This window comes from Sorghum bicolor, chromosome 3, assembly GCF_000003195.3.
Source record: "Sorghum bicolor cultivar BTx623 chromosome 3, Sorghum_bicolor_NCBIv3, whole genome shotgun sequence".
Lineage (NCBI taxonomy): Eukaryota > Viridiplantae > Streptophyta > Magnoliopsida > Poales > Poaceae > Sorghum > Sorghum bicolor.
This window is the reverse complement of record NC_012872.2, coordinates 15,363,938-15,376,687: the sequence shown is the minus strand read 5'-3', so window position 1 is coordinate 15,376,687 and position 12,750 is coordinate 15,363,938. Positions and strand designations below refer to the sequence as shown.

Genomic DNA, 12,750 nt, shown 5'->3' with positions numbered 1-12,750 from the left:
TCAAACATATCCATAGTAGGTCTTGTTTAGTTCCGAAAATTTTTTGGTTTTCGGAACTGTAGCACTTTCGTTTTTATTTGACAAACGTTATCCAATCATGGAGTAACTAGGCTTAAAAAATTCATCTCGCGATTACAAGTAATCTGTGCAATTAGTTTTTATTTTCGTCTATATGTAGTGCTCCATGCATGTGCCGCAAGATTCGATATGATGGGGAATCTTGAAATTTTTTTGTTTTTTGGGGTGAACTAAACAAGGCCGTAATATAGAACATGTGATCAATTAACATGTGAAGCATGTGATTATTAAAAGCATGAAAGCATAATATATGATGCATAGCAATAAGGCAAGACATATATCTCATAACAACAATAAACATGTGAACGACAAAACAAAACTAGTTGAAACATATAAGTGACAGTATACGAAACGACTTGACTAAACCAACAAAACAAGTAGACAAATAAAGCATATATTTTATAGCAGAAACAGACAAGATATAAACAAAAACAACATGATTGAACATATGAAACATACTTAGGGCAATATGTAAAACAACATGGATGAACTACTGAAACATGTACGATCTGGAAAATGAAACACAACAGGAATATAAACCGATCATATCCTTTCATGCACTCGGAGGATCCCGACTCCGATCCTTGTCCAACTTTCTTCACCATGTTGTAAAGGATGAAGATGATCTTAAAAAACCTAATTACCGAGAGGAAGGGTCTGGTGGCCGAGGAGACAAGTACCTGAAGGGTTTAACTTGGAGTTGAAACTCCTGCAGCAAGTGAGTGCTGAAAAATTACCTGCCCACGCCCACGCTGGTGGCACGCGTGCGTGCACGCCTCTGTCTTTTTCTTAAGTTTTCAATTTAAGTGAAATAACTCTCACCATATAAGTCAAGTCAAGGACTTTTGGAATTTTAATTCGGTACAACTCATCCACAATTACATATCATAAAATTTATTGATTTATTAAATTTAAATAAGCCTAGCCTATAATAAATCAAACAATTAGTTTAGAGAAATAGTGAGTCGGCTTGTATTAGTCAGCCAGGCTAAGCTGTGCGTTTGAGTCCATACTCTTTGGTTGACTAAACGAGTACATACACGATCAACACAACAATTGTTTGGTTATCTGCTTAGGCCTTGTTTAGTTCCCAAAAATTTCTGTTTTGAGACACTGTAGCATTTCGTTTTTATTTGATAAACATTATCCAATTATAAATTAACTAGGCTTAAAAGATTTATCTCGTGATTTACAGATAAATTGTACAATTAGTTTTTATTTTTATCTATATTTAATACTCCATGTATATGCCGTAAGATTCGATGTAACGAAGAATCTTAAAAAGTTTTAGCTACTTTTAGAACTAAACAAGGCCTTATTTGCTTGCTACGACACCCGGAGCTACAGCATGGGCTTGCAGCCACACGAGCTAGGCCCATGTCACTAGTCAGGTCGCCGGCTTCTCTGGACCAATTACATCTATAATGAAACAACACGCATCTTGCATCTTGCACGTAGATTATAGCTGTTGACATTTATGAATCTTAGACCTCACAACAACATAGAACAAGGCATGGTAGAACACATGGTGTTATTTAGTTCTCCATCTAAAAACTTTTTACTCATCTCATCGAATTTATTTGATACATGTATACAACATTAAATGTAGATAAAAAAAGCTAATTACACAATTTAGTTTGTAAAAAGTGAGACGAATCTTTTAAGCCTAATTAGTCTATGATTAACATAACTACTATAGTAACTAACATATGCTAATGATAGATCAATTAGGCTTAATAAATTCGTCTCACAGTTTCTAGATAAGCTATGTAATTTATTTTTTGATTAGTCTACGTTTAGTACTTCAAGTGTGTACCGACATATCTTATATGACTCACAAAAGTTTTTATTTTGCGAACTAAACAAAGCCAGCTGAGCATTTTCTAGGTACCTGCAGTATATTCATTCATTGTGACTCTCCAACGTTTTGAATTTTCCCGCAGATATAAATATTGTATATTTCTATGACAATTTCCGCTATCGCGAGAAATTAGATATTTGCTGTGAATGGCGAGTGGATTTTGCTGAATACCACTAAAATTGAGATTTTGCCATATCAGCCTTAGGCCTTGTTAGATCTAAAAAGTTTTTGGATTTCGACACTGCAACACTTTTATTTTTATTTGATAAACATTATGCAATCATGGAGTAACTAGGCTTAAAAGATTCGTCTTGCGATTTTTACACGCAAACTGTGCAATTAGTTTTTGTTTTCATCTATATTTAATGCTCTATGCATGTGCCGCAAGATTTGATGTGACGAGGAATCTTGAAAAGTTTTTGGTTTAGTTCACCTAAAAATCAAAAATTTTTCAAGATTTCCTGTCACATCGAATCTTGCGACATATACGTCAAAAACAAAAACTAACTACACAGTTTGTCTGTAAAACGTGAGATGAATTTTTTGAGCCTAGTTAATCCATAATTGGACAATATTTGCCACAAACAAACGAAAGTGCTACAATGTCCGAAAACTTTTCATTTTGCCAACTAAAGAAGGCCTAAACAAGGCCTTAGGGCTAGTTTAGTTCAAAATTTTTTAAGATTTTTCGTCACATCAAATCTTTAGACACATATATAGAGCATTAAATATAAATAAAATAACTAATTATATAATTTATTTATAATTTGTGGGACAAATTTTTTAAATCTAATTAATTTATAATTAAATAATAATTATTAAATATAAATAAAAGTGCTACATTAACCAAAACTAAAAATTTTGGTGAACGAAACAATGCCTTACCATTTGATGTTCTTTTAATCCTTTCTGGGGAAGAATGACCTGACATTGTTTAGTTCGCAAAATTTTTTGTTTTTAGGTACTGTAGCATTTCGTTTTTATTTGACAAACATTGTCTAATCACGGAGTAACTAGGCTCAAAAGATTCATCTCACAAATTACATGTAAACTATGTAGTTAGTTTTTATTTTTATCTATATTTAATGCTTCATGTATGTGATCAAAGATTCGATGTGACGAGGAATCTTGAAAATTTTTGCGTACTTAAAAAAAGGCCCAGGAGTTCCGTTTTACCCCTGAGTTCTCTCTCACGTCCATCCCCGGCCCGCTGGAGCGCCCGCCGAGTCTCCTATCGAGTCTCCTCTCGTTCTTCAGCAGGGCCGGCTTCCGCCCCGCCCTCCAACCCAGCCCCAGCGGCGCCGCCCACAGCCCCAGGTCCCGCCGCCCGACCCCAGCGCCGCCTCCAGTCGTGAGCGCGGAGAGGATTGAGCGGGCCTCCGGGGCGAGCGCCACGCGCAGACGGCGGTTGAGGAGCCTGAGAAAACCCCGGTCCTCCTTCAAGATCCTGGTGGGTTGCGCCCGGCGCGGCGAAATTCCCTGATGTCTATGTAGGTTCGTTCTAAAGATTCGATTTTGTTGGCCCTTTTGATTCGACGCAGATCCGTACGGTTCTCGGCTGATTCTGCAATTCCGGCGGCAGGAGTCTTGCTCTTGCTGTTTTTGGATTGGTGCCTCCTCCCATGGGGTCTTGCAGGTGCAGGAGGGTGTATTCCATCTGATTAATCTGCGGAGAGCAAGCGGGTGCTCCGGCTGCGCGAGCATGGCGGGCGAGGAGGCTCCGGAGGGCAGCGGAACCAGGAGGCGTATGGATCTAAACCTGTATCTCGGCCTCCCTCCATTGCCGCGGCCTCCAGTCTGGCTGGACACAACGATGATTTCCCCGACGTTGATGCCCAACTCGACTGGTGCTGCGCCGGAAGCCCCAAGAACGGGCGAGCCTGAGGAATCCCTTGCCCCGGTGGCGGCGGCCTATTCGCCGTTGAATGCACTTTCCACCCCGGAGGAGCACCCAATGCTTGATCCAATAGTTTATTCCTGGCTCGACGGCAACAGTACTGATGGAGAAGAGGACACTGATGCTTCTGAGCCGGGGCCAGTCGATGGTGCCAATGTCTCTAGGTCGCAGCTTCTGGTAGCTGCCACTGGGTTGGAAGGGGATGGTCTTCCTGTAGTAAGGTTTGTGCGCCCTAGTCGGGTGGCTGGTGGTGGAATGGAGATGGTGAACACAAGTATACTTCGGCGGTCTGGTCAAGGGGCTGCTGCAATTGAGGCCGGGACTCCTGAGCTTCGCTTTCAGAGGGTGATACAGATTAGCCAGCAGCACAGTATTGTGAGGCCAGCATCAGTGAACCGCAGTCAAGGGGTAGCTAGTACAGATGCGGATAGGCTTGTCTGGGCAATCCAGCGCACTCATAACTCTTTAGAAGCAGCAAGGCGGCAAAAGCTAGATGGTGACAAGGTTTCTGGAAACGGTGCTGCTAAAAAGGATGGGTCCTGTGACTGCAACTCCAGTTTTGAGTGTAATATCTGTCTTGACCCAGCTAAAGAGCCTGTGGTTACACCCTGCGGTCACCTCTTCTGTTGGCCATGCTTGTACCAGTGGCTTCATGCACATTCCACCAACTCTGAGTGCCCTGTATGCAAGGGTGAGGTGCTAGAAGTGAACGTCACTCCGATATATGGAAGAGGCGGTGAAGAAGGGGATTCCACCAACCCTGACTTGCCACCCAGGCCACAAGCAAACAGAAGGGAGAGCCTGAGGCAACAGCTGCAAATGGCAGACAGAGGAATTGCAACAGTGGTGAGGCAGTTGATACAAAACCAGAGTATAGTTAGAGGCCTACCAAGCCCAACAGGGATCGAAATGAATGTGATTCCTTCAGGCCGGCAAAGGGCTAGGGCTCGGAGACAGCAAAGGCAGGATAATAATGCATCACCTTCCATACATGTAGCGCAGAATATGGGCAATGTTGCTTCTGAGAGCAGCAATCAAATCCAGTTGCCACATTCTAATGGCGACAGTGCTGCACAGATGGTTCTTGCAGCTCCTCAGCAGTCATCGTCTGTCGAACAGCTGTCAACTTCTAGCACCACAGCTGTTATAGTGGGCGAGCCTGGGTCAAGTAGGCGGTCAAGGCCTTTGGAGTCCCCACCCATAAGAAGAACAAGGAGGAGGCTGCAGTAGGTACCAGAGTGTTGTCACTCCCTTCAATAAAACCTACAGACCTTGCCCCAGTGTTTGTTATTACCATGATTAGCTCCAATAACATCTCAAGGTTAATAATGTAGGAATGTATATGCCATCACTCGTTCCCACCTTTCTCTTACATACCATGTATCATGTATGTAGCTTCATCATGGAGTCAAAATGTCAGTTCCAGTATCTATAATAATCTTGATCTTCTGTACTCAGAATATATTTTCTGATTTAGTCTCTGCTTCTGGTATGATGTGTCATTATAACTTCCCTGATGCCATTCCTGAGTTTTCGACATAGTTATTCATCATTGCAAGCATGGGAGAAGGTGTTTTGGGTGTGTATTCATGGGCATTTTGCCAGATGGTCGCCCAGTCACCGTCAAAAAGCTCAAGATTGAGAATGGGCAAGGTGAGTGTGCATTCAAGGCTGAGGTCAATACTATCAGCAGAAGTACATCATAGGCATTTGGTTTCGCTAGTAGGCTATTGCATTGCAGATGGCATTGGGTGTGTATTCATGTGCATTTGGTTTATGATTTTGTTCCCAACAACACACTTTATTACCAGCTCCATGACGAGAACATTTTTCTTTCAGTTATATACTTCTACTATTTTCTAATGTTCATTTAATACCAGCTTCATGGGATTGGTTACCTCCATGAAGATTGTGATATTCTTACTAAATTACAGAGCTTACCATTTCAGAGTTTATTGGCTAATCTATGCCCAATCCCAATATCTAGTTTAGTTATATAGAACTTACATGATTTATCCTCTCCAGGTATTTGGCTCCAGAGTATGCATTGTCAGGCAAGTTAACAGCAAGTCTGATGTGTATTCTTTACAGGAAGAAAACCTGTTGATGCTTCTCAGCCTTTGGGAGATGAAAGTCTGGTCAAATGGGTGCGTTCATTTTTTATGAATTGTGGACTTACTGCATTTCACTAATGTTAGGTACTAAAGTATGTGTAGATTTTCTGATTTTTAACCAGTAACCATAGTCATGAGATTGAGATCCACTAATAAATAACATGACTGTTTCGTGAAACTTCATGTGTCAGACTTCTTCAAGCTTCAACTGTTGATTTCCTGTTCCACAGTCTGTTGACCAATATCCATTAAGTTGAGGTGGAATGCCTCACCTTTTCCCTTAAAAGCTGAACGGCCATTGTATTTCTTTGATGACATGGGCATTGCTCCTGGTTGTTGCTGTCCATAAGATGTTTAATTCTTCCACTGGTCCCATTTGCATAGCATGTCAACCAAGAGATGAATAGTGATCTTGAGGGACAGTTGCTAAAAGTTATAGGACTGTAGCTTTTATAAAGTGGGCAACCAGGTTATTCTTCCAGAGTGGCACACAAATGGTGGCTAGAGTACTTAGGGATTTATTTGTTGCAGTCTTCATACTGTGGTTTGGCATGAAAGAAGCTCGGATGGGAACTTAGCAATGACTCAAGCAGCTTGATGCAGGACCAAAGCAAAAAACCAGTTATAACTGTTGCAATCATGAAAGGAGCTGACACACTACAGAAATGACACCTAAATTGATTGGAACACATTCCGTGTGGCTATTGTCTGGAGTTAGGGGTGTCATGCTGTCTTCATGTATTGTGTATTTGTGTGCATGATAAAAACATGCTGGTGATGCGTTAGTTGTTTGAAATAGTTGAAAGTCTAGTTGTTTGAAATAGTTAAGTCACTACGTCTTTGACAATGAAGAATACGAATGCCATATCCAGTTAATGAGATCGGCTGTAACAGATACCGTGTGATCTTAACTCAAAACTTGGCGCTGAGGCCAATGAAATCCTCACAAGGCTGCTGGATTTGCAGAGCAGGATTATGCAATCAATTGTATGTTTTGAGATAACACCTTCATACTCAAGTTCCTATTTTTGGATCAAACATGTTCAATTGATTACAGAATAACACATGCAAACACTCAACTTATATTATGCATATTGGTTTCAGTTTTGAGAGCCAATAGGTCTCTGGATTAGTAGATTGATAATCAAGGGTACAGGGTACATATATAGGCAAGGATCCCCTAAGGGTTTATAGAAACACCCGGATTACGGTGATCCTTGCCTTATCAATCTAACTTAACCACTAAGGCATTAGGCCCATAACAGCCCAAGGGCGCCTATTCTAACACACCCCCGCAGTCCAAACGTCAGCCACTTTGCACATTTAGAGTGGACCGAAACTCCGTGAAGACTGAAGAAGGCAGCCCTTTGGTGAAGATATCCGCATATTGTGAAGAAGTGGGAACATGCAGGACACGAAGATCACCAATGGCAACTCGCTCTCGAATGAAGTGAAGATCAATCTCAATGTGCTTTGTACGCTGATGCTGAATTGGATTGGAGGACATGTAGACTGCGCTGATGTTGTCACAATACACCAGTGTGGCACGTCTGAGGGGCGTGTGCAGCTCGATGAGAAGCTGTCGCAGCCAGGTGGCTTCTGCAACTCCATTAGCCACTGCGCGATACTCAGCCTCAGCACTGGATCTTGACACTGTGTTCTGTCGCTTGGATGACCAGGAAACCAAGTTATCACCGAGGAACACTGCATAGCCCGAGGTGGACTTACGAGTGTCTGGACAACTAGCCCAATCGGCATCAGTGTAGACGACAAGGTCCGTAGAGGAAGATGGACGCAATAGTAGACCAAGATGAAGTGTGCCTTGGATGTACTGGAGAATTATCTTCAGAGCAACAAGGTGAGGCTCTCGAGGGTCATGCATATGAAGGCACACCTGCTGAACGGCATACGCAATGTCCGGGCGGGTGAATGTCAAATACTGTAGAGCACCAGCAAGACTGCGAAAGTCTCTGGCATCAGACACTGGGGCCCCGTCAGCTGCAGCAATCTTCGGATTGGTGTCAACTGGAGTTGAGGAAGGCTTGCACTCTGCCATACCGGCGCGATCCAGAATGTCCAACATGTACTGTCGCTGGGAGAGGAGTAAACCAGCACTACTTCGTTGAACCTGCATGCCAAGGAAGTGATGCAGTGTACCCAGATCTTTCATGGCAAACTCTCGCTGCAGGGCTGAGATGATCCGCCGAAGGAGATCAGGGGAGGAAGCTGTGAGGACAATGTCATCCACATATAGCAACAAGTAAGCTGTGTCGGAGCCGCGGTGGTAGATGAAGAGTGATGTATCTGACTTAGCTTCAACAAACCCGATAGGCAGAAGGTAGGGAGCCATGCGACTGTACCAAGCACGGGGGGCCTGCTTGAGACCGTATAGTGACTTCTTCAGCAGACAGACAGACTCAGGACGAGTGGGATCCTCAAATCCAGAGGGCTGCTGGCAGTACACTGTCTCATTCAGAGTCCCATGTAGAAAGGCATTCTTGACGTCAAGTTGGTGTATAGGCCTGGCGCAAGAAAGAGCCAGCGAGAGCACTGTGCGAACAGTAGCAGGCTTCACCACCGGACTGAAAGTCTCATCGAAATCCACACCAGGGCGCTGAGTGAAACCACGAAGTACCCAGCGGGCCTTATACCTCTCAAGGGAACCATCGAATTTGAATTTGTGCCGGAAGATCCACTTGCCAGTGACAATATTGGCCCGAGGGGGGCGAGGTACGAGATCCCATGTGTCGTTCCGCAGAATGGCACGGTGTTCTTCTTCCATAGCAGCTCGCCAGTTGGGGTCTACAAGAGCACTGCGGAAGGTCTTCGGCACTGGAGAGAGGGAGCCAGTGTGGTAAGCAGCCGACATCCGAAAGCCACTCTTGGACCGCGATCCCATGGCATGTTGGTTGCTCACTGGGTGAACAGGAACGGCTCCCTTGGGCAATGGAGCAGCAGGCACCGATGGTGTGGGCGCGGGCGCGGGCACTGCTGAGGGGGCTGGTGCGGGCGCAGCCAAGGGTCGAGGGCGGCGGCTGTAGTGGTGCACGAAGAGGCGGTCGGGTCGAAGAGGTGGAAAGCCAGGCGGAGGCCCTCGGGGCGCCGAAGGTGGCGTTGAGCCCGTCGTCGTCGTGGACGGGGAGGCACCAACACGAAGGGCTGGCGGGACGTAGAGGTGACGAGGCGAGGCCCCCATCTCTGGTGCCGCGCGTGGTGTGGGAGAGGAGGAACTCATGGCCGCGCGTGGCGCAGAAGGAGGCCCCGGAGACCGGAGCGCCGGCGGGACGTAGAGTGCAGGCACCGGGACGTCATCTTCAGCAATCTCGGGCGCCCCAGGCACAGTCACAGAGGGACCGGTAGGGGCGCTGGTAACACCAGGGGGTGTCCCAAGCTCAGCCACACGAGGACCGGCAGGGACAATAGGAGCGTCGGAGGTGCTGGGAGACAAGCTTGCAGGAAACAAAGTGTGCGAGTGTCCAATAGGAGCTGGCACCACATCATCACTAAAATCAAGAAATTCCATGTTGGCTGAGGTACTGGGACCATGACGCTCAGCAAAGGGAAAGGATGTTTCATCAAAGATGACATGCCTAGAGATGATAACTCTATTGCTGGAGAGATTAAGGCAGCGGTATCCTTTGTGGTGAGTAGAGTAGCCTATAAAGACACAAAGAGCAGACCTGGGAGCGAGTTTGTGAGATGCAGTAGCAGATAGGTTGGGGTAACATTTGCAACCGAAGACCCGAAGATGATCATACGTAGGCAACTTTGCAAATAATGCAAAGTGGGGCGTAGAAAGCTAGAGGGTCTTGGTAGGCAATATGTTTAGGAGGACAGTGGCGGTGGAAAGGGCCTCCACCCAATAGGAGGGAGGCATGGAGGCCTGAAAGAGCAGTGAGCGAACGACATTATTAATGGTATGAATAATGCGTTCAGCTTTACCGTTCTGAGCTGAGGTGTAGGGGCAGGACATGCGAAGATGGATGCCCTGAGCGAGGAAAAAGTGACGAGTACTCGAGTTGTCGAATTCTTTCCCATTGTCGCACTGGACCGACTTGACACGTGTATCAAACTGAGTGGAGGCATGGGCGATGAACTGAGCCAGCGTGCTGAAAGTGTCAGATTTGAGTCGCAAAGGAAATGTCCACAAGTAACGAGTGCAGTCATCAAGAATAACCAAATAATATTTATAACCAGAAACACTAACAACTGGGGAAGTCCACAGATCACAGTGAATAAGATCAAACTTATTTGACGCACGAGAGGTGGACGCAGAAAAGGGCAAACGAACATGACGCCCTAATTGACACGCATGACACAAATCTGAACAATCACTAATATGACACGAAGTGCTGGACGCAAGCTTGGACAAAGCTTCATGGCCGGGGTGGCCAAGTCGCCGGTGCCACAACGGGGAAGAAGCCTGGGCGACAAAGGAACGAGCTGGAGGTAGGCGCAGAGGGTATACCGGCCCGGAGCTATTGCACCTGACGATCTCGGTCCGGGAGGGAAGAACCTTCATAGAACAACCAGCCGGGTCAAACTCCACAGAACAATTATTGTCGATAGTAAATTGACGGACAGAGATGAGATTCTTAATAAGTTGTGGTGACACAAGAACATTATTAAGACGCAAGGAAGGAGACAACTCTGTAGAGCCCGTGGCAGTGACAGGTATGATGGAACCATTACCTACGACAATAGATGAAGGAGTAGGATACCGCAAAGGAAGAATATGTGAAAGAGAGGAGGACTGAGAGATCATGTGGGAGGTAGCACCTGAGTACAAGTCGTTGGACGGTGGTGGAGTCAGGGACGTGGTACTGAAGGCGGAGGCAAGCGTCGTCGGATCCCAGGAGGGAAGGCCAGCCACGGGGTTGTAATACCCAGGGGCAACCCAATGTGCAGCACCGTCGGAAACAGCAGCAGCAGCAGCCGGGTTGTGGTTGATGAGGGCCTGCTGTTGCTGTTGCGCAAGTAGAGCCTGCTGCTGCGCCTGCTGCTGCGCCTGTAGGTGAGGGGGCACTGGGATCGGTGCCAGCGGAGGACGGGGCCTCCTGGCCACATCTGAATGGAACCCATCCATGGACTGTAGTAGCTGGGCCAGGAACGACCACCAGGAGCAGGCTGTTGTTGCTGAGCGTTGGAGGACTGCTGCTGGGCACCACCAGCAGGGGGTCGCTGCCCCTGGCCACCTCCACCGTTGCTGCTGCCTTTGTTGTTGCCGCCGTGTTTGTTGCGGCGGTAGTTGGATGACTTGGAGCCACCCCCAGCGCCACCAGAACCCGACGCAGGAGTGGTGCTGGAGGTGTTCGGCGTAGAGGTAGCAGCGAGAGCGGTGGCAGGGGCATCCTTCCTGGTCGCCAAGGTGAGCTCTTCGAGGATGAGGTCGTCGCGAGCCTCCAGGAAGGTGGGCAAGGGACGTGCTCGACGGAGGGTACCGACGTGACTGAAACGCTCGTTGAGACCACGAATGACGTTGAGGACAAGAGTCCGGTCAGGCACGGGCTCGCCAAGAGCGATGAGGTCGTCCGCCATCTTCTTCAATTGGCGGCAGTACTCGGTGACGGAGAGCTCGCCCTGGACGAAATTCCGGAAATGTGTCTCCAGGTGGATGGAGCGGGCCTCCCGGTTGCCAAGAAACTGAGACTGCACAGCAAGCCAAGCATGGCGGGCGGTGGAGCCTTGGGCGGAGATGATCTCTGCCAGGTCGTCAGTGAGGGTGGCGATGATTCAGGCCTTGACGACGCAATCCATCCGGTCCCAGTCAGGTGACATCGAGACTGGAGGCTCCTCGCGGACGTGATCCCGCAGGGAGAACTTGCCGAGGATCAGCAAGAACTGATCACACCACCGATTGAAGTTGCCGGAGTCGACGTCCAGAACAGTGGTGACGTGATTGCGGATGTTGTTGACAGCGACTGCCTGGGAGTGGAGTTGCAGCAGAGCCACGACTTCATGATGAAGCATGGCGGCACGAAGATCAGGGGAGGGCGCACCACCGGCTGGGGAAGGATCAGGGGGCCCCGTGGGTGCAGCGGCGGCCTCTGCGGCAGCGCGGGCGCGCTGGGCGGCCGCATCGCGTTCCTCGGCGGCAGCAGCGGCCTCTGCCTCGGCCTCCTGGGCGCGGGCGAGAGTGGCGTCGCGCGCGGCCAGGCGCTCGCGCTCCACGCGTTGGGCCTCGGCAGCGGCGGCGTTGGCCAGGTCGGCGGCCTGGCGCTTGGCTAGTACTTCCGCCTGAGCCTGGGAGGTAACAGAGGAGTGGGCATCTGCGGCCTTGGGGGAGGATGGAGGCGTCGCCATGGGGAGAAGGCGCGCGCGCGAGGGGGAAGAGGTGCGCAGCACGGCGAGAGCCGGCGCGCGGGCAGCGGAAGAGTAGGTCCTTGACCTAGGCGGCTGATACCATGAGAGCCAATAGGTCTCTGGATTAGTAAATTGATAATCAATGGTACAGGGTACATGTATAGGCAAGGATGCCCTAAGGGTTTATAGAAACACCCGGATTACGGTGATCCTTGCTTTATCAATCTAACTTAACCACTAAGGCATTAGGCCCATAACAGCCCAAGGGCGCCTATTCTAACAAGTTTGGTTCTGGATCTGGAATATGAATACATTCAATAAATTACTGAAATTGACTGCTTACAGGGTTGACATAGCAGAGCTTCTTAGAAAGGGATGGGCAAAAGCTCCAGTTATGCTGGAGTGTGGTCTGAGGTGGAGGATAGAATAACTAAATTGTATGGAGCAGCTCGTCTAGCCTCCACCGTGCAATTCGTTCAGGTAACTACAATATTCTC

The 12,750-nt window shown here is 47.6% G+C and overlaps 1 protein-coding gene across 2 annotated transcripts; it reads left to right on the top strand.

The window, feature by feature from the left end:
• On the top strand, positions 3,130-5,338 carry LOC8060347. Of its 2 annotated transcripts, none has more exons than XM_021456412.1 (2): positions 3,130-3,429; positions 3,522-5,338. In XM_021456412.1, exon 2 carries the CDS (start codon positions 3,642-3,644, stop codon positions 5,064-5,066), a length of 1,425 nt encoding a protein of 474 aa, XP_021312087.1. In that variant the 5' UTR covers positions 3,130-3,429; positions 3,522-3,641; the 3' UTR covers positions 5,067-5,338. The 2 variants fall into 2 exon arrangements, with proteins under 2 accessions (XP_021312087.1, XP_002457748.1); XM_002457703.2 differs by having other exon boundaries at positions 3,130-3,433.